Source organism: Ascaphus truei, chromosome 2 (assembly GCF_040206685.1).
Source record: "Ascaphus truei isolate aAscTru1 chromosome 2, aAscTru1.hap1, whole genome shotgun sequence".
Taxonomy (NCBI): domain Eukaryota; kingdom Metazoa; phylum Chordata; class Amphibia; order Anura; family Ascaphidae; genus Ascaphus; species Ascaphus truei.
Window position 1 is genome coordinate 47,716,790 of NC_134484.1, and position 27,195 is coordinate 47,743,984.

Here is a 27,195-nt window from a genome sequence, read left to right on the forward strand (position 1 = left end):
CTGCTGACAGAACAGATCTGTCAGACTGATGTATGGAAAATGAAGTATGAAAAGGTAGTTATAGAGGAAATGCTATTAAAAAAAAAAAAAAAAACACCACAGTGACACAGGCCTCACGTTTACTTGTCTCTCACTGTATTAAGCAAAGAACATTTTATGAAACCTTAATAAAAGCTGTAATGGTTTTTTTGAAGAATGCAAAGGAAGTTCAGCAAAGATTATTCCCTTGTTTGGAATGAGGATATAGCATTAAAGCATTAATCTGGCTGCATGGTTTGTGACCAAATTTCAGGGGGGGTGGGGGTGGAAATAATAATAATAATAATAAAAAAAAATATATATATATATATATATATATACATACACACACAATTAGTGGAGGGGTTTTTCCTTTTAAGAATTGAGGGTATTGTGCCGCTAACTGTATGCCAATGATATTTATGAAGAACTCCAATAATGGTCTGCTACCTGGAATAAAACACTCGCACACATGCTCTGAAGCCCTCATATTCTTTTGCTATTTTATTTACCACATTACTATACCCACATTACTCTGTTAACACATTGTATTATATAAAAAAATATATATATATATATATATATATATATATATATATATAGTGTCTGTCTGTGTAATGCAAACTCTATGAATGAACATTTATTATAAATGCAATTTATTCTTCCAGCGATTGGTTCCCATGTCTTCATACAGTAGCTTGTACCGCTGAGTGCAGGGAAATGTCAGATTTTGCTGAGAAGTTGTTTGAAAACGGTTTTGGGTTATCACTGAGCATACAAAGCCACGTGACTACCAGCTCTGTGTCCCATCTTCCCTACTACTTAAATGTGGAAAGGTATCACTTGTGGCCAAACCACACGAGGAAGAGTGATCCTGTGACCATACTTCAGTGCACATGGTAATTTAGAGGCTTGATGCCTTCGTAGCTATGTCTGACCGATGGTTTCCTACAAGTCATTAAAGGCTGTGGAGAGTATTTATTCATTTAGACTGTTACCAGGAAAGATGCATTGAGATGTACATCTAATTAAAAGTATATCCTGGGGTACAATACAGTGTAGCACACACTAATCAACGCCTACAAGCTCATGGAAATGAGGGACTCTTGTGACGTGAAGGCAGAAGAGGACTAATTTACAGGTCTATGGTGCACAGGAACCTTCTATTATTATCTCCACACTGTGAGCTGTTCAGTCCAAGGTTCTCCCATTAACTGTGTTGTCTTTGTTCTGATGCTGGGATCCCAGTTTGGCGTTATGCACACAGCCATTTCCTTACATTTACACCCTTGGTTGTTTTTGCCGATAGTGAGGGGAAAACCCACTTCCCCGTATTATTGTGAAGTGACAGCTGTTACTACATCTGTATGAATAAGGTCCATGGGGATATGTCCTATTAATAGGGAGAACGAGCGACTCAGTGAGTAAAGACACTGACTGGCACAGAGTTTGAAGCAAGGGAATTTCCGGTGTCGGCTCCTTGTGACCTTGGGCAAGTCACTTTATCCCCTGTGCCTCAGGCACCAAAAACATAGATTGTAAGCTCCACGGGGCAGGGACCTGTGCCTGCAAAATGTCTCTGTAAAGTGCTACGTAAAACTAGTAGTGCTATACAAGAACAGCTAAACCCCGTTATAACGCGCCTCGCTATACCGCGATTCGGTTTTTCCCGTGCACACACACTGCTCATTGCTCACACTGCACACACACTGCACACTGCACACACACTGCACACTGCACACACACTGCTCATTGCACACACTGACACACTGCACACACACTGCACACTGCACACACACTGCTCATTGCTCACACTGCACACACTGCACACACTGCACACACACTGCACACTGCACACACACTGCTCATTGCTCACACTGCACACACACTGCTCACACTGACACACACTGCACACTGCACTCTGCACACACACTGCTCATTGCTCACACTGCACACACTGACACACTGCTCATTGCTCACACTGCACACACACTGCTCACACTGACACACACTGCACACTGCACACACACTGCTCATTGCTCACACTGACACACTGCTCATTGCTCACACTGCTCACACTGACACACACTGCACACTGCACACACACTGCTCATTGCTCACACTGCACACACTGACACACTGCTCATTGCTCACACTGCACACACACTGCTCACACTGACACACACTGCACACTGCACACACACTGCTCATTGCTCACACTGCACACACTGACACACTGCTCATTGCTCACACTGCACACACTGACACACTGCTCATTGCTCACACTGCACACACTGCACACACACTGCTCACACTGATACACACTACACACACACACACACACACTACACATATACATAAATCAGCCTTACCTTGGGGATGATTGGTGAGGCATGTGGCTGCAGGGGGGGGGGCGTGCCGGTGGGGGTGGTGCTGCGGTGGAGGGGGATGATGGCTGCGGGGGCCCCCGATGCTGCGGGGGCTGGTGGGATGGCCCGGTGCAGCGCGGGGGGGTATGGGGGGGGGGGCAGGACGACCCTGCGCTACGGCAGGGCCAGGGGGCCCTGTATTGCGGCGGGAGGGCCCTGTGCTGCGGCGGGGGGAGCCGGACCGGAGGGGAATCCCCCCTCCCATCTCCTGTCACGCGGTGACAGGGGAAGCGGAAGCCGGAGGGGAATCCCCCCTCCCATCTCCTGTCCCGCGGTGACAGGGGGAAGCTGAAGCCGGAGGGGAATCCCCCCTCCCATCTCCTATCACGCAGTGACAGGGGGAAGCCGGGACCGCGGGGTAAATATGCACTGATGCGGCGGCCATTTTTTTTTTTAAATTAGCGCGACCCCGTTAGTAACGCGGTGGTCTCGGGGTGGACCCCGAGGACCGCGTTATAACGGGGTTTAGCTGTATTATTATTATTATTAATAATTATTATTATAAACTGTGAGGACGTGCCCAAATTTCCTGATGGGAAAATGGTAATTGAAAGATTCATGTGAAAGTTAACCCTTACATTGATTAGGAAACCTATCTAGTCATAACTTTTGTGTGTGTGTGTCTTTAAACTGTGATCCAGATGGTTTATGGTTATTGGTTATTTTCTTGGGATTTTTTTCAACATTTGGAACTGGGAAGCAATTGTGTTGGTCCTCCAAGTTTTCCCATCCCACTACTTCCTTCGAAGGCAACATATGTCCATTGATATGGACCAGTGATTTCTCCATTCCTGAAAGATGCCCAGCAGCAATATTGATCATTGTAGGATCATTGCAGGTTTTCAATATTGCACACTCCTATTTGATAGATATTGAAATAGATAGATAGATATATAGATAGAATAGATAGATATTGGAATACTATAAAACAATTGCCATATAGGATTCGATAGTAGATTTTATTATGATCTCTTTGCCTAGATTGTAAGATAGATATCACTGACCACTGACTTTCTCTAAATATGTAAAATTTAGATTTGATGCATCTTGTCTCCAAGTATTGGAGAGAAAGCGGCCATCCACAAGTCAGTGCCTCAGAGTGATACTTGAAATAAAGTCCGATTTAAGCTTTGATATTTCGTTTTGATGTTCACTTATAGATGCAGATTTATGCATTTAGTTTTTCTCTGTGTATTATTTGTTCCTTTTATTGCTTATCTATTAATTCAGTTAGTTTAGGTTTATCAGGTTTTGTTATTATATTTTGTATTATAGGTCTTGTATTCTTATTGATTATTTGTATTCAATATATTTTTCATTAATTTTGAGTCCATCCTGTCTCTTCCTTGTTTATCGATTTAGTATACTGTAATATAAATATTATATATATATATATATATATATATATATATATATATATATATATATATAATCATCGCCAGAAGAAGAGATCAGTGCATCTCGAAAGCTTGCACAAATAAAAGCATTTTGTTAGCCACAGAATGGTATCGTCTATTCATTCTTGATTATTAAAGCTCTGTTAACACGGTACAGCTACCTCTACATATATATATATATATAGCTGAACCCCGTTATTACGCGGTCCTCGGAGTCCACAGAATGAGACCGCGTTATAACCGGGATCACGTTATAAAATTTTGCGCAAGGACTTAACGGCAGCTGCAGCTCTCTCCTCTCCCTGCTTCATAGGGCTGCGTCCACGTGCGCGGCACTTACGTTGTCCTTCGACCACAGAGGAGGGTCGCATGACACAACACAACACACATCCGCCTACACCATGTGGGAATTGAACATGAATACATTTTATATAATGCACATGCCAGAATAGAACCCATAACCTTTCATATGCAAGTACCAATTCTCTACCTCCACACCACAGGATTGGTGTGACAAAACAGACTCTAAATATATATTTGCAGTAAGTGTAAGAGGATAAGATTGAAGATTCTTTATTTTTAAACTACATTATGTCTGTTTTTTACTATGTGGCTTGTTCATTCTTGCCCTTGTGGGTTAAATGTATTTGCTTAATGTGTGTGACCTGCCCATCTAGTCTCACCTGATTCTGATATATTATCCTTGATTTTTGAGCGATGGGGCAGTGTTTGCCTGTCAGTAAGCACTATTTAAGAGTCTTTGTATAATGTGTGCCTTTACTCGCTGACACAGCACCCGCGTTAGGTGCGAAAAGCGACCCGAGGTTTTTTTTTCTTGCGTCTGCACTTGGCCATGGCTAAATAAAGTGATCCTTTTAATCCACTTTTTGCCCAGTCTGTCGGCTTTTCATCACTGCGGGACTCCCGCTCACTTCATGTTCTTGTCCCAAAGTATATATTATGTTTCTGTATTTTGACGGTACAGTGTTTAAAGAAATGGAAAGAGAAAGGAATGCATTTGTATTTATTGTATACATATTGCATAAAAACCTTTAATCCTACAGAGAAAACGGCAAATTGTTATATTTACAAGTGTATATACCGTGGTAAAATTAAGGTCATACTCTCAATAAAGGTATTTTTTGTTGTTTGTTTTGTTTTTAATCATAATCCTCTAATTCCAGTACAGACTATATAAAGCTATTACAGTATTGTAATTGGGAGAAGGCGCGGCTCAGTGAGTAAAAACACTGACTCTGTAATCAACGACACAGAGTTTGGATCAGGATTCCTGGTGTCGGCTCCTTGTGACCTTGGGCAAGTCACTTTACCTCCCGGTTCCTCAGGCACCAAAATCATAGATTGTAAGCTCCACGGGGCAGGGACGGTGTCTGTAAAATTCCTATGTGCTGCGCACTGTACTGTAATTGTGAAGCGCTTTTGGGTCCCATTGGGAGAGAAGTACTATATGAAATAAAGTTAGTATTGTGGACAGCACTGTTAAATTCTGATTGCTACATACATGAATATTGCTACAATACATATATAATATATAACATATGTGATACCATTTTGCTAATGACAATTCATATCTTTAAAGCAGCAGTCAGAGCTATTTTTTTCCCCTTTAATATGTGAATCAATACAATTCACATAATGATAAGTAATTAGCGAAGTTGCTGATTGATCCGTTCCCCTGTAATTGATAGGCGAAGATTCGGCTTGGGGGTTCACTAAATAGCTGTCAGTGCAGCAGAAGAGGACCAAAGGTGCAAAGTTCGGTGGGGAAGATCATGTGACCAGGCAGTCACTAGATACAATTGGTGCACTGCTAGAGAGAGGGCAGGGCTCAAATAAGGGGTGTGCCAGAGGCTATTTCTGAAGAGGAAGGGGGTGTGACTTTGTAAATGGTTGCTATAGAAACAAAAATGCTTGTTACATTATAATAAATTAAAATTTTAATTCAGAGCTGTTTTAAAAAAAATGCTACAAGTGTTTTGTCATAGTACAGATCTGATTGATTAAAAAAGCACATGTAGGATATTGCTTGATCTGCAGCTTTAACATACTGTTTCATTTTTCTGACACTTACCAACTGTCTTTGATTTGGCCAATTGTTACAAAAATAGAGATACACGTACAGTGTCAGTTTTAGTATGAGTGGGATTAGTCAGGCACTGTGTCTTTGCTAGGAATGGAAGCCTATATTTTAGCCTCACATACCAGTAAAGAAAGGCTGATGTTACAGATCGGCCTCGGGGGGCTGGAGGGATGGAGTCATCTCGAGCAGCTGGAATGTGGGAGAGGGAGATGGCAAGAACATCTGGTTGTAAATGTTCTATGGATATCAGGCGCTCTGATTTAGTGTCCCTCTGGGGAAATGGTTATACATAATCCAGAGGTTGCTGGGAGTGGTCCAGTCTGCGTATGGATGAGCAATCTCGGTGGGATACCTTGATTATGTGGTTAAAGAAGAAAAGGATTGTACGTGGTCAAAATTAAGATGTATCAAGCATTTAACCCAGTTTAGCAGGAAACACGGAAATAATATTTGGCAAATTACTTGGCCTTTTGTCTTACCTTTGTGAGAAATGTAGATAATAGTGTTTTCTATCTTGGTTACTGTACAGCGGAGGGTTTTTCCTCACGTTTTCTATAACTTTATTGTATTTCTCGCCTGTAGCCTATCGCCATCTGCTCCGTCCAGAAATAATAACCAACCGTGGACTGCTGAGTGTAAAAGGATGAACCAGCTTTGTCTGTATGTGTAGCCTGCTCTGTGCTTAACTTAAACTTGGCAGTGAATTCTGTGTAATGCTGCATCTTATGGGAAAACAAAGTGTGAAAGGAATTTGGAAGCTAAAGCGTACGCTAGTATGAATGGGAATGGTGTTTAGAGGTTGGAACAGGCTTGGCGTGTGATTTTATACTTCTCAGAAATATTGAACAGAATAGTAATTTCAGTGCCTCTTAAAATGTATACCATTTGTTGGTTTAGAATTAGTTTAATTATTTCCTCAGTTGTTGTGTAGTCCATGCTGTTTGGAAAGGGAAACCAGCGTTAACATTCTTCTGTACATTTCAAATGCTACTACACATATCCTATATAATAGCAGTGCAGACATCGGAGTGCTGTAACAAATATGGCCACTTCAGCATGGGAGTGTGGAATGCATGAGGTTAATAATACAGTCCGTCTTCTATAACATGCAGCATTCCATCGTCTGGTATGTTACCATGGGTTTTTGTACGATGCTGTCTTCTGCATTCTAGTGTGTGTGTGTGTGTGTGTGCGCGCATATATATATATATATATATATATATATATATATATATATATATATATATATATATATATAGTAGATTTTTTGGTAATTTGTCAACCACTGTATATATATACATATATATATTCCTAATCCCATGGGTGTCTTTCTTGAGAGTGAGACACAGAATATAATAGAGAATATTGGGAATACCAGCATTCCACATGGGCTATTTTTGTGTGATGAGCTGTCAGTGTTTTTGTCTGCCCGACACAGTTTCTACCCCACTGCTGTGCCTCTGCCTGTCAATGTCATTGTGCCCTTAAGGCTTATTCTACACGCACATTCTATGCTGCTCCCCATATGGTACAATTCCACTCGTTTTTGCAGGTGGAATTTACTGCTGGTGAGCAGGAAGCCAACAGTGAAGCTACCAAATATGTTGGTTTTACCGGAGACCGCCGTGCTTAAACATATTTGTAGAAAAGTACACATTGGTCAAGAATAACTGCGTCAAATGCTTTTTTAAATCACTGGAGCTATGCTGTGTCTAACTAAATGATCCCAGATCACATTTTGTAGAGAGAGCCTCTACTTTATTTCTAATACAACTGTGTCCTGTTTGATCACCCCAGAACCGTGGTAACCTTCTGCTCCCGGATTAATTCCCAGACCGCTATTACCGGGAGAGAGGTTTATTTCAGTCCGCAGCCAGCTGCTCCTTTTTGCAATCGGAATTGTAGGTTTCCATTCTGGATTTGGTGTGTAAAAACGGATCCACGTGTAACTACTGTGTTTATGAGCAATTTTTCAATATGTTGCTAGAATTGCAGGAATAAAGAAGTATCAGGTGGGCCCATAGCTAATTTTTAAGAAACCTATTCCAAAGATGCCATATTGCAGATGTAGGGTTGCCAGGTGTCCAGTATTGAACCGACTGTCCTGTATTTGGACACTGTCCAGTAAAAAAAGAGATAATACTGGACATGTATGTGTCTGGTATTACCCCTCTGGACATAGTGACCTGGCCAGCTTGGGAGGCTGCGAGATTTCTCTGAGCGGGGAGAGAGCAGGGCTGTTGCTAGTGGGCTGGACAGCTTCCTCCATCCTGATTGGCCAACAGCAGCAAATCAGGAGGAGGTGTCAGAAGTCTCCCCTTGGGTGGGGCCAAGATGAGGAGGAAAGAGGTGTGCGTATGTGTAAAGTCGCACCTTTCACCATTGTGTCCAGTATTTTGGGAGAAGCCACCTGGCAACCCTATGCAGATGATGTGACTTTCTGGCCACTAAAATCGGAGCCTCCTTGATTTCAAAGCCTGAAGTCGTTGGGCAGGTTAATGTGATTGAATTTGGTTATTTGCTTACAGAGTAGTTGGCAGTGCTGTATATCAAGAAGGTATACAGATGTGCAAACACCAGCACAAAGGTATACAAACGAAAGCTCTTTATATAGGGCATCTCTCTCCGTACTTCTATATAAGACGGATATTGTTGAGCGCAGTTAAATATTATCCCTCGGATACACCCGCCCCCCGCTTTCCAGGCTCGGGATCATGTGATCCTCGACCTTCTGGTCCACTCTCGTCTTTTTCTAGTTCATGTAATCAACGCGTCTGAGAAATTATCCTGTGGTCAAAGTGGCCCCCGCTGGTTGAAACAGCCACGTGGACAAAAATAGCACGAGCCTAGCAGTTGCATTGCATGAAGTGACAATGAGAATAATGTGCAATGGTGAGATGTGAATGATTCTTTCCATAATCATGCTCATGGGGTATGCTGTGAGGAAGCTGTGCAGAAGTCTTAATGAGCCTACCGCTATCACAGAATGTTAACTTCTGTGTGCTTGTCTGCCATCTATTGGCGGTAACTGAAACTGCAGTAATACAGGTACACGATTTATAGCAAGATGTATACTGTAGCACTCCATGTGCCCATCCTGGGTTGGATAGGGCTACACTGCATTACAAAGCAATGCGTTGCAGCAAAGTGCTTGATTTCTCATTTTTACAAGTCTACAACACAAAATCACCTAGCCCCAGACATTCATTAAAAATAAAACAAATTGAAATCCTTTTTTTTTTTTTCCTCTCTACAATTGACATGCAACCGTGACAGATTTGTCGAAGAAATAAATCTATTTTGAAGATGACAAATGTGACCCGTTGCTTAATAAATGATTGAAAACTTGGCTGTTCCGCCTGAATAAGTCCTGATAAATAATGTATTGGCTTGCACGAAGATTTAGCACTTTTAAGGACACGTTGCTTTGCTGCTGGGATTCTCATGCCTTGGCCTAAGTGGATGTCACATCAAGTTCATTTTTCCATGACTGCATTCTGTATCAAATGGCTGGGTGTTTCTGTACAGCTGTGCCCAGTCGCCCACTCCCCTTACACACAAGTAGCTTGCCTCCGGCTATAATTCCATGGGTGGCAAACAGACTGGCACTTCAGGATACATGTTGCTCTACTTTTGTGCGTGGAAACGTCTTTCCTTCATCCTTGCTTGACCAGATTCTTTGGTAGTTTATAATATGCTGAAAAGTCTTGGAAGTGGGCAACATTCTTCAAGATGCCATGTCCTGCTCTTTAATCTTCAATCCCACCCCCGCCGCCCAATCTCCCTGTGTCTCAGAAATGTGATTGTTGACGCAACTGCAGAAGTCTTCCCTTCATAACCAATGAAGAGGCTCATGTGGAACGTCCGCTAGCAAGCACCATGCAGGCCTTCTGGTTCTCACAAAGTGTAGTTGTGTGTATATATATATATATATATATATATATATATATATATATATATATATATATATATATATATATATATATATATATATACACACACACACACACATGCATGTGTGTGTTGGAGAATAGGTTGAGATTGTTATCGCTATTAGAGGAATAATCTAATCATTCGCTTTACCGGATAAAGTGTATGTTTGTGTATATGTAACAGGTAGGGCACTTATGAAGAAGCCTCAGTAAGGTGCCTGTGTACAAAGCAGATAGTGGAATATCTAGGTGACAAGATAGTGTCTCTCAGCACTTAGAAGCAAGAACTTCATTGTAGCATATATACGTTTCGGGCTGCGCCTTGAGATCTCAAGTCCTGTGAGTGCTGGCCATCTTGTGTGTATGTGTGCCTGTCAGACAAGCTTTCCCATCTACTTGTGACCCCTACATCAACAAATTGACTTGTCGGTCCTAAGCTGTGGACCTTTCTGAAGATCTTGAGACTGAAATCTCCATCTATTAATAAACGCTACACAAATTAGCAGTGTGTGCCAGTGCTGCATTCTCCGCTACTAGAGTTTTACCTGAAATGTTTCTGCTGGCACCCATGGCAGGGTACTGGTGTTTTTTTTTGTGAGTGCTCCTTTCTATCCTCCCTACGTAAACAATGCACGAGATTGCCGTTACTTCCGTTTGCATATGGCCACAGGCAGTACATTTTCAAATATACTGGTTTAAGTATTCTTACAGGTAAATCGCGTGCTAGAACTAATGCAAATATGGGACTAAGCCCTCGGCGTGGTCCTCTCTCTCTCTCTCTCTCTCTCTCTGTCTTTGTCATTATACAAATTGCTTTTCCAGCCCCATTTAAATATTACAGAGGGATAAAAACAAGCAGCGGAGAGTGAATCAAATATACATCGCTCTTCAATTGAATACCCATCTGTTCTGCCCCCTCCCCCCCAAACAAAATCCCTCATACAGTCTTGTTCTCAACAAAACTTGATGTATACACGGAGGCCACACATAAAGTCTTGCTTTTTAATGGATTAAGGGCCTTTATATCAAGGGAAGCGGCTGTTTGAACCGTTTTCATCCGATCATAACCCCAGTTATCAGTGAGGCGGATGAGATAAGAAAAATAATAATCCTTCTTCCGCAGAGCCCCAGCACCTCCAGAAATGATTTAAAATTGGCTGATTTTGTTTTATTAAAAAAAAACAAAAAACACCATTGGTTAATTTTTGCCTTTTGTTGGCACTTCCACTGTTTAAAAGATGCAACAAGAGGTTAAAATGCGTTATGGACCATTCCCCATTCCTAATAGACTGTCATCCAGCATGATAATATTTTTCTTTTGTTGAGGTATTTAAAATGCCCATGTGGTATGTATTTCTGGAGATACTAATCCTTTTTAATATTCTGAGCTTGAATGCATTAAAAAAAAAAAATCACTTGGCAATTTGAAAAGTTTCTGGGACTCACATTTGCATTTTAAGCAGGGATATAGAACAATTATTGCAGCAGGGGCACTTATGATGCAGATCTCATTGACTTACAGCAGTCACGCTCACCTCCAGTCCGCCAGACCTCCCACCCCTCCAACAGGTCAGGTTTTACGGATATCCCAGCTTTAGCACAGGAGGCTCAATACCAGAGAACCCGTAAAACCTGACCTGTTGGGGGATCTTGAGGACCCCAGGCTTGCAGTGGGTGTCCTTAGCCTTCTGCTATGCTCTGTTCTTGACCCTAAAGTTGAATGAAGCAGGTGGGATAGTATCTCCCTACAGCCCTAAAGTTACTTTTTGTCCTTTCTGTTCGTTTCAAGGTTGTCAAATATCATTATCGAGGCACATTTAAACATTTCAGAGAAAGGAGGCAGTATGTTTGATTTATGAAATAATTACCTAGCTTTAGCTCGAACTTTGCTTGAAAATGAAATCCATTTTTTTTATAGGGCCGGGAGGTATTATCTCCCAGCAAATGACAATTAAACACCTGTGAAATCAATTAGCCCTTTGAAGCAGGAATAAAAGTAGTATTCACAATGTTTTGTCACTTGCAAACTGGAAGTGTTTTTCCATTGGCAGATGAACCCCCTGAGAAGAAGCTTCCTGTGCCTCTGTCATGTGAACGGGGACCTCGTGAAACGCTCTTACCTTTACAATTCAACAAGCTCTCGGTCACTTGTCTTTACATGTTGTATCTTCACACAGAATACTTTCTGGGTTGTGAACTTTTGCTTGATCAAAATATTGCATATTATTGGTTCACGGTGTTGGCAGCTTTTAAAGCAGCAAAACATGAAAAGAATAAATCCATTCTATAGAATTAGATAATACCGTTTGCATTTTTATTTTTTTTAAACTCCTAATGGCATTTTTATGATTTTTTTTTAATGTACTGATTCTAAATGGTTGCTGTAGCAACCAATGAATAAAGTCCCATCCACTTCCTCTTTTGAAACACACACACACACACACACACACACACACACACACACACACACACACACACACACACACACACACACCTATTTGAGTATCACAAACTGATTGTTGCTCTGCTTTAAACAACATACTGTCTATTGCTCTGAAAGCTGTAACAATGTGTTACACTTAGTAATATAATGTTACATAACAGCTGCAGCATTTGAGACTGCAGCAAGATAGAAGGCGGCCATTTCATTAGGCACACAATCAGGATTTTTACAGATATATAACATGAGCACCAAACGATTGCTAGCTTAGGTATACATTGTCACATGATCTACATATAAAAATAAGCGGAAAATAGGGGGAATGTAGTATTGCTGCTTTAACAGTGTTATGATACAACACTGCAAAATGGAGGCGTATACAGATCCAATGCAGTAAGAATTCTATTCCACCATGCTCATTTGCATGTCATTACCCAGAATCCCTTCTTGCAGTAGAAGCACAGTTTGCTAAGCAATAATGGGGAAAGACAGACATGAGATATGCAAATGGTCACAAGTGGTATTTTAAGTAAAACAAGAGGCTGGGACCCCTGCTCTGAACAGCTTGCAAAGCACCCAGTATGTTTGGAGACGCAGAGATGCTGGGAAGGGCATTAGTATAGGGACAAAAGAGTAAGGAATATGCACATACATACTGTAGTGTACAGTGAGGATCATTTAGAGCATTCAGTTATGCTGCGCTAGCCCATTCTTCAGATATGACCATGTGTGAAATGTCATCAAGGATCGTGATCAGAGAGAAGACTCCGCAATCTGAAAAGATTCCAGTTTTCTCCAGGACCTATGAGCTTAATTGAATTCTTACGTTAATTGAATTGAACGTACAGTTCTCGCCCCTTATGTGGAAGCCACAAAAAGTTGGGCTGAATTTTCCTATTTTTGTATCTTGATTTGTTTTGTTGCTGTAACGCGCGCAACTTGCGCCTTCACTACATTGCAACAGGAAACTATGTGAAGAATGTTTCTAAAATAAATATTAAAACAGGTACTGTATATGTGAAACCCACATGTTGCCAGTGGAATCCGCACGCACATTAAACACGTGTAAATCAGTTGATGGAAGAACACAGGGGAACAAATATTTAAACCGTTCCCCTCCCGCTCGCACCTGGAAATGCTTCTCAGGAAGGTTCACGCGACGTCTGTTTTCTGTGGGAGACTTCTGTTCCCACGGAAGGTTTCAAAAAGGAAATCGTGTAATTGTATTGTGGTTCAAACAGTAAATAATTTGGACCATGTGTGTTAGTGCATAGTAACATTAACTGTGTATTATTACTAGTGCCGTGATTACACGTTTCATGCCTAGCATTCTAAAGTCTGCAATTTAAGCGTTACTTTTTATTCATGATTGTGGCAATTAACGTCAGTACCCTTCCCTGGTTTCGCTGAATCATTTGAAATACAGTATAAAATGTAGACACAGTTCATACCTTTGTCAATTTATTGCCGCTCATTAATTAGATTTGGGTTTTGCCACCTCTGCTAATTTCTGTTGATTCATTGGAAGGTCCTGGTCACTATTCAATTCAAAGATCACTTGCGAATATCTGGCATCGCCTACACCCACGCTGGCCAACTCCAGTCCTCACGCGCACACATTTCAAACAGATTTCTCAGCCAATGAGGGCGCACCGCTCACGTGACCTCATGGCCACGCCTACCTGTGGCCTCCCGATGCCTGCAGTGCATGTTTCGCACGCGTGGCGTCACGCGAGCATGCACTATAAACGAGGCCTGAGGGAGGGGGGTGATCGCTTTTTTTTTTTAATGGTTTTCTTAAGAGGCTACCAATTCTAGAATTAAACATTATGGGAAAGCGTATCCCTGCTTCAGCACAGGGGGCTCAAGGAGGCTGAATAGATATCTACATTAGAGGTAGATTCGCCAAAGTGTGATCACCATTTTTAATAGTTAACGGCCCATCACCTCAACGGCTCGTGGTGTCTGCACTTTGTTGAATCCGTCCAATATGTTGGATGCTTTCCCCATGACTATGATGGAAGAAAACTTTCAGTGTCAGAGTGGACCACACTGCCACAACACTTTGCTTTGCGGGGCCCCTCTGGCAGTGAAGGGGTTAAGTGCAAATGCTGGCACCAGCCCAGAGGAGAATAATACACAATCGATAGTGTACTTGCATTAAAGATGGCTGCCTTAATGATGCTTTTCTGTCTTCTTTTTGGCTTTGGGGTCTGTGTTGATTGTTTGGTAATGCGCACTAAACATAAAAGGAGGAAATATTAGAAGGGAATATAAATAGTTAAATTTAACCATAGTGATCAGGCTTGTTTTTTATTTAATTTTTTTAAGTATATTGGAATCACTCTGCTGCATGTACTTTGCTGCCACATGATCATACAGCTCAGATGGATTAAGGTGCAACTGCAAAGTGGGAAGAGAGTAAGATTGCAAACATTATCCAGGTGATCAGCGGACACACTTTTTAAAATGAGGCGAGTAGTTCTGTCCTTTCCCAGGCGCTAATGGTTAGTTTAGACCTCGACTCCTCTATTAAGTGTTTTTCATCAGTGTCGTCTGTGTATGTATTTCTAGTTTACATTAGACTCTCTCGAACTGCATGCTAGCAGTCCACTTAGAGGAGGCATGACGGATGACTAAGGCTGGGGGACTAAAGAAGATGAATTGTGGATTAAGCCTAGTATAGTACAACTAATGGTTCCCATGGTGCACTGGGTAGATTCCCATCACTTAAGTGCAGTGACTTGGGAGAATGCTGTGGGGAGGAATGCATGCAATGGCTGATTAGTCACTGCAGGGTCTCGGCAGACAGCCTCTGCTGCCCAGGATAATGGTCAACCAAGAATCTCAAGCAGCCGCTTAATCCCCACGTTGATTGACGGGGTCGGCACATCAAGCCAGAAATTACAGGAGCTCTCTGAGAACCATTTCATGTTTGGTGCTCGAAAAAAGGAAGCTGTGTGTGCAACAGGCCGATAAGCGTTTCGTCTTGTACACAAGCATTTTATTACAGCTCCGAGGGGGTTATTTTCTGAGCAGCATGTCCCTTTGACCGATCGAGTGCCGCTCTTCCCTGTGTCCCTGTATATTTGGAGCATTTTCTGTGACACGGGGTCTGTAATGCTTCTCTGGCCCGGGGCGGTTAAATCTATTCCGGTCAATCATGCCCCTGTAGTGGAGTCTGAAATGATAAGTGTGAATGGAAAAGGGCTATAAAGCATCCTGTCCTTATTCAGTATGATACAATCTTCAGTCCATAGGGGAATATGTTACACGGGACACTGGTTCACACAGCAGAGGTGCATATGGATTTTTAGCCATCGCTTGGTCACCAGAAGCAGGACTCTTAGGCTGCGGCCCCGCTGGCGCTGACCGCGCTCATGCTTGCGAGCGGTGACATCACCAGCTCTCCAAGCATGAGCGCCGGGTGTCCTGGCTATTTCACAAGCGTGCGAACGGGGTTGGGGGGGAGCGTTGCGGGCAAATTGAGCTCGCTGGAAAGTTAAATCTTTTTGTTTACTCAAGCGTCGAGCTCGAGTGAGCGTGCGTGCGAGCGCGTGGGGACTTGCCCATATACATTTATGTAACTAAAAGCGGCAAGCACCGTGCGCTCAGCGCTAGCGGGGCCGCAGCCTTATACTTCTAGGGTCTGTCTTTCAATGCGCACACTAATAAAGACGGTCAGGACCAAAATACCCATCAGTGCGGTTTCCATAGCACGGAGACAGTGGCTGTGATGTTAATCACACACAGCATAATGTGTTGGCTTTTTTCAGTGGAAGGTCAGGTCAGGTGTGTCCCAAATCTACATTTGCTGCTTCCGTTTTCCCGCTATTTCTTTCGCTTTTGTTTTGTCAGAAATGCGTCCGTACCTCTGTGTCTTGCTTCTGCTAGTCCAGGGGTGGCCAACTCCGGTCCTCAAAGGCCACCAACAGGTCAGGTTTGAAGGATATCCCTGCTTCAGCACAGGTGTCTGTCACTGATCCCCCTGTGCTGAAGCAGGGATATCCTTCAAACCTGACCTGTTGGTGGCCCTTGTGGACCGGACTAGTCTTTTACAGAAAGAGATATAGTTTGTGTTGGCAACATGAAAGGAGCTCTGGCTGCGTACGCTATTTTACAGATAAGGAGGTTGCTGCCTATAACCGTATATACAGTTGGTCTCGTCAGTGTTTTGTATATTTAAAGATTACTTTCATCCGATGTGTATAAAAGTTCCAGCGGAAACATGAAAATGGTTTCAAACTGTAAAAGTAAGAAGACTTTTTTTATTTTTTTTTGACATTCAATCTGATGGGTTTTTTATTTTCACATCTGCACCATCAATTATTTTACGCGCGTGCATATTGGTGTTATTTACGCGCGTGCACATTGGTGTTATTTTGCGCGTGCATATTAGTGTTATTTACGCGCGTGCATATTGGTGTTATTTTGCGCGTGCATATTAGTGTTATTTTTGTGCGTGCATATTAGTGTTATTTTTGTGCGTGCGTATTAGTGTTATTTACGCGCGTGCATATTGGTGTTATGTACGCGCATGCGTATTGGTGTTATTTTGCGCGTGCATATTAGTTTTATTTACGCGCGTGCATATTAGTGTTATTTACGCACGTGCGTATTGGTGTTATTTACACGCGTGCATATTAGTGTTATTTTGTGCGTGCGTATTAGTGTTATTTACGCGCGTGCGTATTGGTGTTATTTACACGCGTGCATATTAGTGTTATTTTGTGCTTGCGTATTAGTGTTATTTACGCGCGTGCGTATTGGTGTTATTTACACGCGTGCATATTAGTGTTATTTTGTGCGTGCGTATTAGTGTTATTTACGCGCGTGCGTATTGGTGTTATTTTGCCCGTGCATATTAGTTTTATTTACGCGCGTGCATATTGTTATTTACGCACGTGCGTATTGGTGTTATTTACGCACGTGCGTATTGGTGTTATTTACGCGCGTGCATATTAGTGTTATTTTGTGCTTGCGTACAGGCATACCCCGCATTAACGTACGCAATGGGACCGGAGCATGTATGTAAAGCGAAAATGTACTTAAAGTGAAGCACTGCCTTTTCCCCACTTATCGATGCTTGTACTGTACTGCAATCGTCATATACGTGCATAACAGATGTAAATAATGCATTTGTAACAGGCTCTATAGTCTCCCCGCTTGCGCACAGCTTCGCTACAGGTAGGGAGCCGGTATTGCTGTTCAGGACGTGCTGACAGGCGCATGCGTGAGCTGCCGTTTGCCTATTGGGCGATATGTACTTACTCGCGAGTGTACTTAAAGTGAGTGTACTTAAACCGGGGTATGCCTGTATTAGTGTTATTTACGCGCGTGCATATTAGTGTTATTTACGCGCGTGCATATTAGTGTTATTTTGCCCGTGCATATTAGTTTTATTTACGCGCGTGCATATTAGTGTTATTTTGCCCGTGCATATTAGTTTTATTTACGCGCGTGCATATTGTTATGTACGCGCGTGCGTATTGTTATGTACGCGCGTGCGTATTGATGTTATTTACGCGCGTGCATATTAGTGTTATTTACGTGCGTGCGTATTGGTGTTATTTACGCACGTGCGTATTGGTGTTATTTACGCGCGTGCATATTAGTGTTATTTACGCACGTGCGTATTAGTGTTATTTATGCAGAACAGTGATGAAGTTAAAATCAACATTTAAAAATAAAATGCGAATCTTCAACTTTTCTTGTCATTTCCACGGACTTGGTCGTATAATAAAAGAATGTAAAGTGTTTATCAATTAAATTACTTTCCTTAGATTCAATTTTGCCCGACAAAAGCAACACGTATAGTTTGTTCTTATTTTAGTGGCGTTTTTCCGTTTCCCCTCCGTTGCCATGGAGATGTGTGCCGCATTACACACCTATAAGTGGCAGGCTAGGGGTTAAGCATCCACCTCTTGCAGAACGATTAGACATGTCTTCACATTGTGAAACCACCATAACGATTGGTTGATAAGTTACTCCATTCTTGAACATCCCGGCTATAGAACAAGCTGGTAAGGGAGCCTTTGTACTGAATGCAATGCAGGCTTCTGTGCAGCTATCTGACTAGTCCAGGGGCAGCCAACTCCAATCCTCAAGGGCTATCAACAGGTCAAGTTTTAAGGATATCCCTGCTTCAGCACAGGTGGCTTAATCAGTGACCAAGTCAAAGACTGATCCACCTGTGCTGCAGCAGGGATATCCTTAAAACCGGTCCTGTTGGTGGCACTTAAGGCCTGGAGTTGGCCACCCCTGGACTAGTGTGTATTCGTTCTGTGTTCATCAATGCTATTTGTCTGGGTAACTTTGCTGTCGTGTGCTTCATCTCGCTGTCCTTTGGCAGCGCTGCCTTTTTAGGGTTCCTTCATAGCACCCGCAGACAGAAATCCTATTTTTGCACGTTGAAACCCGCCCACATGCCATGAAAAGCCAGGATATACAGAAGGCTCTCCAGAACCGTTACAGCATTTTCAGCATTGCTGATTTATTCTTATTGATTTTATGAAACCTCTGAAATGGAAAGAAAACTCACTGACACAGTAGTTCAGATTACTGACCCAATGTTGCAAAATTCAGATGAAGTAATGAGCACCCATTAACTCTGACAGCCCAAACCTACCCTACGGGCCAGAGCGACATCGGGTGCTCGTGATAACCGTGTCAATACACTTAAATGGTTTAATTGTTGGTTATTCTGAGACCGGGCTTCAGGGACAAGGCGGCAGCACAAAGAAATCAATGCACGGCTACTGGCTGGCCCAGCAGTGACGGGGGCTAACCCAAGAGGTTCTCAACTCCAGAAGCAGGGATATCCCTGCTTCAGCACAGGAGCCACTGATTGAGCCACCTGTGCTGAAGCAGGGATATCCTGCAAACTGTCCCTGTTGCGGGGAGGGGGGGGTGTCTTGGAGTGGGGTTGAGCTCCCCTTGGGTTAACCCAACGGAGTGTTGGAAGAACGTACATTAAAACATTCCGCAGTCCGACCAGGTAAACACATGTTAAGCGACGAAGATACAACCGTTATTGGCTCCTGCCTGTTGGATCGGCTTATCCCAAGCGCCCATGCTTTATAGTTCCTTTCATGCATCATGCATGTCTCATTATCTTCCTGCCGACTGGACACAAGTGCAACTCTGACAGCAAACCGCGAAGCTGAAATAATTAGTGTGGAGAAGGAGCTCTGCTCTTGGCGACGCAGCTTTTAAAGGCCAGCTCACATACTTTAACATAATGAACCCAACACGATCGGGTATCGGCTATTAGCAGTCTTTTATTCTAATTGTTTTGTTTGTTTTTTTTTAATCTGTACCCTTCTGCATTCGTAGCTTGTGCGGTCATTGAGCAAGGGGGGTTGGTTTGCATTGCTAATCTTAATCCTCGCATGGCCAGGTCTTCCTGTGCAAATCGGATGCACACGCTTGTTTAAGCAAATGATCCATTGCAAATTGTGCTTTCTCAGTCGTGGGCTTATCACTGAGAACTAACTGGGTGACACCAGTGTATATAAAAATAGATTTTTGTCTGGCCTAAAAATGAACAAGGAAACACAATCCGAATGTGATGCCTGCAGGCAGTGATTAAATTAGTCTATTAGAATTCTGAAATTTCAGCTCCACATTTTATTGTCAAAGTAGCACCTGTCTCCAGTTTGAAGGTAGCTACCGAGAAATATAGGATGTTTAGTTGGGCTTTTTCTTTGTCAGGCAACCGGATGGATGACGGGGTCATTGGCATTTATAGGTTCGCGCGGTTTCCAGGAGTAGAGTTGGCTAATAACTGTCGTGAGCAGCTGGCTTTTTGACACTTTTTTTTTTTTTTGGGTGGCAATGGGTTTCTTAGTTCTTACAAGATTAAAGACTTTCCACTGAAAGCCGAGCTTTGGCTCTGCAGAAGCTCAATGAATGCATTTTAATTGTCTAAATCTCAAAATCTTCTTATTTGGAGAGACTTCAGAAACCACGCGGAAACTGGCGAGTTTTTCCATTTTAATTTTTCGACGTCGTTGTGACATTTTAATATGACTTAATTGGTAAACGTGAGAAATTTAAAGTACGCGTTGGTATGGATGTGGTTTAATGTGAACATTAACAGAAGAGACCCGAGCCCCACAGCTTTTTAAAGCACAGAGGTTTCTTGTGGGGCTAAAAAATATAAGCAACAAAACATAAAAAAGATCTCTGTGCAAAACACAATGCACAGTACCAGCTGAAAAATAGAAGTGCAATAAAGAAACTAGTATAGAAAATAACATACTACTGTAGCTGAAAGTACCTGACGTGGCTCAGGAATTCTAAGAAACCAAAAAATACTGAGGTCTATAAATTAATTCAATTTTTTTAGTTTCTTAATGCAAAAGCCCCTTCTAAAACGACAACGCCACCCATAATAGTTTCATTGCCTCTGAGGTCCTGCAGTGTTCAATCAAGAACCCCTAATCTGTTTTTGTGGGATGTGTATGTATTTATATCCTTATTTATATAGCGCCATTAATGTACATAGCGCTTCACAGCAGCAATACACGTGACATAATCATATAAATAACACATAATATAAATAACACATAATGGGGAAAAGTGCTTCAGACATTAAAGTAACATTTAGGAAGAGGAGTCCCTGCTCCGAAGAGCTTACAATCATTTCATTGTACTCTCGTCCCAAGCAATGATCTCGCTCTCTGAAGTACTGTACTTTGACTACTCCTGTATTTTTGCTAATGTTGTAAATTGGATTTTCAGAGTGACCAAGTTTAATTGTTAGCTTGAGGGGTGTGTGATGGGATCATGTCATTGCTGACACCACTGAATTGTATCCAAACATAGAGACAATCCTGCTCCTTATTCTCAGGAACAGCATGGAAAATGTGGTCACGATATTTTAAGAGGCGTCCAAATGCAGAGCGAACAGACGAGCAACTTTTCCAAAATATAGAGTAGATCATTTATTGCAGAATCCCCAAAACTATATTCCTGCCACAAACGTGTCTGTCTAGTTCAGGGGACTAGCTGTGTTTGGAATGGGAACAAAGACTTGGGCATTTAATATCTTCTGTAACTTACTCCATACGCCGTGTACAGCACAATGTTTTATGGAGACTTTTCACACTCCAGGTGTGACTGAACCATTCTTTGAAACTGAACCCAGTTGGCCCAGATGCTCATGCAGTAACATATGAAGCTGTGCCCATTGCGTTGTTGTTTGTTAATTGTCCTTCTCTCTTCTTTGCTAGGTATGATTATCGTGAAATGCTGCACAATGCCACTTTCTGTCTGGTCCCCCGTGGCCGCCGGCTTGGATCCTTCAGGTTTCTGGAGGCACTTCAGGTAAGAGGACGTGAGGTCTTTGATGGGGAATGGCAGCAAGTGGAAACGCTTTCACCGCGGGGGAGGCCGGCAACGCTCGGCAGACCCTTTCGTGTGGTGAAAGATAAAATGAAGGCAACGAATGTTTGCAACATGGCCTGTTTTCTGACCTTGTAAGAAATGTATATGCCACATAAGAGAGAACTACATCCAACCCGGATTACAAAATGGTGCCGAACATCTTCTGAGCTGCTACTACATTTTTTCATTCCATACAAGGAGCTCAACTGCATGTACTAGATCAGGAGTGGCCAACTCCAGTCCTCAACCTGAGCCGTTAGTGGCCCTTCTCAAGTTATCCCTCCTTCAGCACAGGTGGCTCAATCAGTGGCTCAGTGGAAGACTAAGCCACCTGTGCTGAAGCAGGGGATATGCGTGAAACCTGAGCTGTTCGTGGCCCTAGCGGGCTGGAGTTGGCACCCCTGATCTAAGTAAATATTTTCCTTATGCAGAAAATGGCGAGCAAGCCCAATCTTCAATGTGACTGCATCCAGCCCCCAAAAATATAATGGAAGCATTGGCCCTGTATGACGAACGCAGGAAGCGGCTCTGCTTTTTATTATCTTGTTTAAGGGATTGTGTGTTTGGTAATTGTTGGCCAAATAATAATGTCATTTGCTTGGCCTTTTCACGTCGTATTAAGGCACTGAATAGAGATTGTGCTGCATTGCCTAATGGTTTCAATAACTTCATCTGCAGGCTGCCTGTGTTCCAGTTATGCTAAGTAATGGATGGGAGTTGCCGTTCTCTGAAGTGATTGATTGGAACCAAGCAGCAGTCATCGGGGACGAGAGATTATTATTACAGGTAAGCAAAAGGCGGCCGCTGACAACAGCTCCAGTATGATTTCCAACACCCCCTCCCCTTTGCCAGCTGAGCCTACATTACTTACAGGTGCCATTTAGTACTCTGCATCTTGGGGGAATAGCTGATGTTGAGATTTTTAACTAAGGAACATGTCTGATTTTAAAGCACGCTATATTGCTAACTAGACTGTAATGAGAAATGAAAACTTTTTAGGACCTCTTGGCTGCCGGAAAGGCCTCTGACCTATTGCTTTAAAGGGCTTTCAGGCAGCAAAATGTGTGTGAACTGCAATTCCAATGAGTTGCTAAGGAGAGGAACTTCAATGGGAAAATGTTGTTGTTGTTGTATGTGGAGTCTGTGCTGTGAGGATACGTCCTCAGCAGATAACCACACGGCCAAGAAGTATCCAAACCCCCTCCCTTACTGAAACCCTGATGTCCAGTAACCACAGACTGCATGCACCTTCTCTACAAACTGTACTATGGAGTGAACACATTGATATGTTGCATTGTTCTATAGCAGTGGTTTCCAACCTTGTTTTGGTTAAGGAACCCTGTAATTTTATTGTGAAATTTTGCGGATCTCCAACCCTCTCTAATAGCATATCTGAGATCAGATGCAATGTAAGGAACCCCAACCTTCTCTAATAGCACGCCTGAGGTCAGATGCACTGTAAGGAACCCCAACCTTCTCTAATAGCACGCCTGAGATCAGATGCACTGTAAGGAACCCCAACTCTCTCTATAAGGAACCCCAACTCTCTCTAATAGCGCGTCTGAGATCAGATGCCTTTTAAGGAACCCCAACCCTCTCTAATAACGCGTCTGAGATCAGATGCATTGTAAATTCTTCTGTATTTGATACAATTTTCAAATGACCTAAAAAATTGCAGGGAACCCTTTAGGTGTGCCCGGGGAACCCTAGGTTTCCTAGGAATCACGGTTGAAAAACACTGGTCTAGACAGGGTGATTTTCTGTTACAATTTAAAAATGTTTCATTACTGTGTAAATGAAAATGCATTTCAGGCTAACATCTCCTTTTTTGCTGTGATTCTGTGATGCAAAGGGCTTTTTGGGGGATAATATTTATAGTGGGATAATAAAAAAAAAATGTGAACGAATTTAACAAAACCACCAAATTCTAATACCCTGTCAATAGCCTCACAGTGTTACAGATTTAGCTTTCCACTAGGGGGTGCTTACCACAAGGGAGTACACAATAAATTTCTTGACTATCATCATGCCTCGTCCCATCTGTAATCCGTTTTCCATTGAAGGGTGTTACATTCTGTAATGTTCCCCGTCTTCTTCTTCTAGAACATGAGAATCCAGGAAAAATAACCGTAGATGAGAAAAGTGGGTGTGTTCAGTGAGGGCTTCCACTGCTGATTTTCTGTTCTGATATTTATAGGCTCTTGCAGGGTTTGCAGTACACCGAAAATATTCCATTTGGGGGGGGTTTTGGCCATAACCGCTGACACAAACATCAGTAACTTGTAAATCTCCCCTTTTATTCTTCACCTAATGAAGGAAAGGGTGGGACAGGGTGGGGATGTTGCACAGATGGAGAAACCAGGGTATTTATGGGGTTCAGTGCATTTCAGTTAGACCAGTGTTTCCCAACAGGGGTTTTGGAAACCCCTTTGGGTTCATGAAGTGTCTCCAGGGGGTTTAAAAACTAACAAATCTGTAATGGCGGATCCCAGGCTGTAGATAGTGGGCTCGCCCGTGGCATGGGGGGGGGGGGGGGTAATGGGAGAATGCGTACTTGGTAAACATGGGTGGTAGACCTGTAAATTACAGGAGGAGCTTCCAAAGTTGCTCCCCACAATGATTTGCATCCACAGCAGCAAGGCATTATGGGGCGTGACTTTGGAAGCTCCGTATATCTATATCCCCCATGCTGTCTGCACACACTGAGGTGCAATTTGGGGCCTTATTACACGTCTCCCCCCCCCCCACACCCCCAAAACCCCCTCCCCCCCACACCCCCATGAGCTCAGGACACTGTACTGCCTGGGATCAGTGAAACAGTTTTGTTAGAAATAGTCTGATACGTAGGCAATAAGATTTATTAGTTAGGGATTGGCGGAACAAATATTTCCTAGAAGGGGGTGCACAATGAAAAAAGAAAAAAGTTGGGAACCATAGATTAGGAGCAATACTTGCAGAGGTGCAATTTGCGCCAAACACGGAGCACCCGTGTCAATTTGCGCTATCAGCGGGTGTATGAACCTTTCAGATATTGCTTCTTACATTTGGCACAAAGCTTTTTGTAATGGACACCAGCGCCAACCGAACATCGCAGATTTATTTGGCGCAAAGCGAGGAAATCTGCACCCATTACAGGCCCGCCGTTTGGGTGCCTCCCATTATAATAATGTGCCGACTCCCCACCCTAACTCCTCCTTTGATTCCTGAACGCGGGTGGCAGGATCCGGGTGTTGGTGCTGTAGCCGTTGGTCTAGTTGCCTTGTGGTACCTGCGATGATTAGGCGATGTTACTTGTGGCGCACACCACGGAAAGAAGGCTGCAGAGTATTGTCCCGTGGCCCCTTCATTTTATCCGGCTTGTGAAAATAAGAAAGCCACGTGTATTGTACCATTGCTGGTTAGATGATGCTGAAGAGGTGTAAAAAAAAAATGTATCTACTTCCCTTTGCAGTTCATTGCCAGCCTCATGGAGGACTTTTTTGGACAGGTAATTAATGACCCATTGAGAGTTGCTTAGACATTTTCGGAATTCGAGTGATGTTTGTCTTTTTTTGACACTGTGTGTCTCCTTTGCACTCTTACTTATAGTGGTGGGGGGGGGGGGAGGGAAAGAAAATCCCCTGGGCACTAATTACCTGCCCGCTCCTTATTATGTATTTTGCAGTGATCATAAACAAGTCCTTTTAACACCTGTTTAAAAGGATGACTGCCACCGTAGCTTATTTTCGTCATGATGGGCACCCATATTTCAGCATTACTTGTATTACCTTTTGTGGGCGCTGCATAGTTGTTTAAATAAACTCCCCAGGCGCAAGAAGATTTAATAGACAAGAAGTTCGTATTGAGACAGCAATTCCTGTAGCAGTGGCTCAGTGGCTCATTGCAGGTACTGTAGTACAACACACGGTGTACGGTCATCAATAATAATAATAATAGCATGGTCTTGTATAGCGCTGCTAGATTTACGTAGCGCTTTACAGAGACATTTTGCAGGCACAGGTCCCTGCCCCGTGGAGCTTACAATCTAAATTTTTGGTGCCTGTGGCACAGGGAGATAAAGCGACTTGCCCAAGATCACAAGGAGCTGACACTGGGAATTGAACCAGGTTCCCCTGCTTCAAACTCAGTGCCAGTCAGTGTTGTTACTCACTGAGCCGCTCCTTCTCCATCAAGCAGTGAAAAGAACAGGACAAATAAAAAAACTGATCCTAACGTCACGCTGTAGGTGAAGGTGGAAAATCTCACTTGACAGAATACAATCATTTGCCTCTTTTTGGTTAATTCGGAATGAGAAAAGATTAGTCTTCTCAGCAACAGGGACTAAACGTGTCAATGCTAGTCTTCTCTACCTTAAATGTAGGGAAAGAAGGGGGGGGTCCTTTTTCAAACTCGAAGTAGAGATTTAGGAGAGGAAAACAAACGTCTCTGCTTACCATGATGGCAAATGCACTAAAAGAAGAGCCCTCTAACCCCGGGTGCTCGACTTCAGGTCAGGTTTCAAGGATATCCCTGCTTCAGCACAGGTGGCTCAGTCATAGACTGATGAAAGGTCCATATGGGACCTGAAAACGTTGTTTCTCCTCTGTTCTTGGCTGTTACAATAAATGAAGAATTGCAATGGGAACTTATGAGGTACTTTGTACCTCTGTCCTAGAGGAGACCTGCATTTTAAGGAACTTGTTTGCCTACTGTATTTTGTGTTGGCTGCACGAGTACGATCCTCCTCGCCTGGAACTGTTTCCCCCGCACTTTGGCTGGCAGTACAGTTCCAAAGACTGAGCCGCTGATGCAGCCACCTGGTATGCAGCAAGGATATCCTGGAGGACAGGAGGTGAGCGCCACGGCTCTAACCAATGTTTCTCAAACCTGTCCTCGGGGAACCACCTGCCACACCGGGTTTTAGGAATACGCCATGTACTGGCACACAGGTGAATGCACCTTGTTTGCACATGACTAAAATGCATAACCAGTATTCCCAACTTCGCTTCATGTCATCAGGAGCTCGGGGTCCATTTGGGATTTTCCATGTGTCCATCTTCCATACTAATATAGCGCTGTTACCAGGAAGGAACTAAACAGGAAGACCTGGACTTATGATGACGTGTAGCCAGGGTGGCAGTGGTGTCACCGCCATTGGTTTATTTTGTCAATAAACCAAAGTTTTGCAGGGCGCTTAGGAAACATTGTCGCCCCATCTAATGAACGAGTTATACTTTTTACTTATTGTGTGAATAAATCAAACAGCCAGTGCACTCACAAGCCTACACACATACTACACACATACTACACACATACTACACACATACAGCACATTCAAGTCTGAAGTCTTTCATTAGACGTCCCCCCCCCCACCGCCTCGGCTACTTCCTGGCCAGATCCACGTAGTTGTCCCTCCCACACCTTCACTTCGTCACGTGATGTGCATAATTGGCGTATGTTGGCACTTTTGAAACCCGCATCCTTTAATAAACCCTTAACTCGACCACGA

General features: G+C 43.0%; 1 protein-coding gene across 1 annotated transcript in view; it reads left to right on the top strand.

Annotated features, from left to right (window-relative positions):
- The window catches only part of EXT1 (exostosin glycosyltransferase 1), a 280,625-nt gene that overhangs the window by 204,338 nt on the left and 49,092 nt on the right, over positions 1-27,195 (top strand). Inside the window, exons 2-3 of the mRNA XM_075582398.1 lie at positions 21,554-21,647; positions 22,386-22,493. Coding sequence (XP_075438513.1) covers positions 21,554-21,647; positions 22,386-22,493 — 202 coding nt within the window. The remainder of the gene's footprint in view (positions 1-21,553; positions 21,648-22,385; positions 22,494-27,195) is intronic.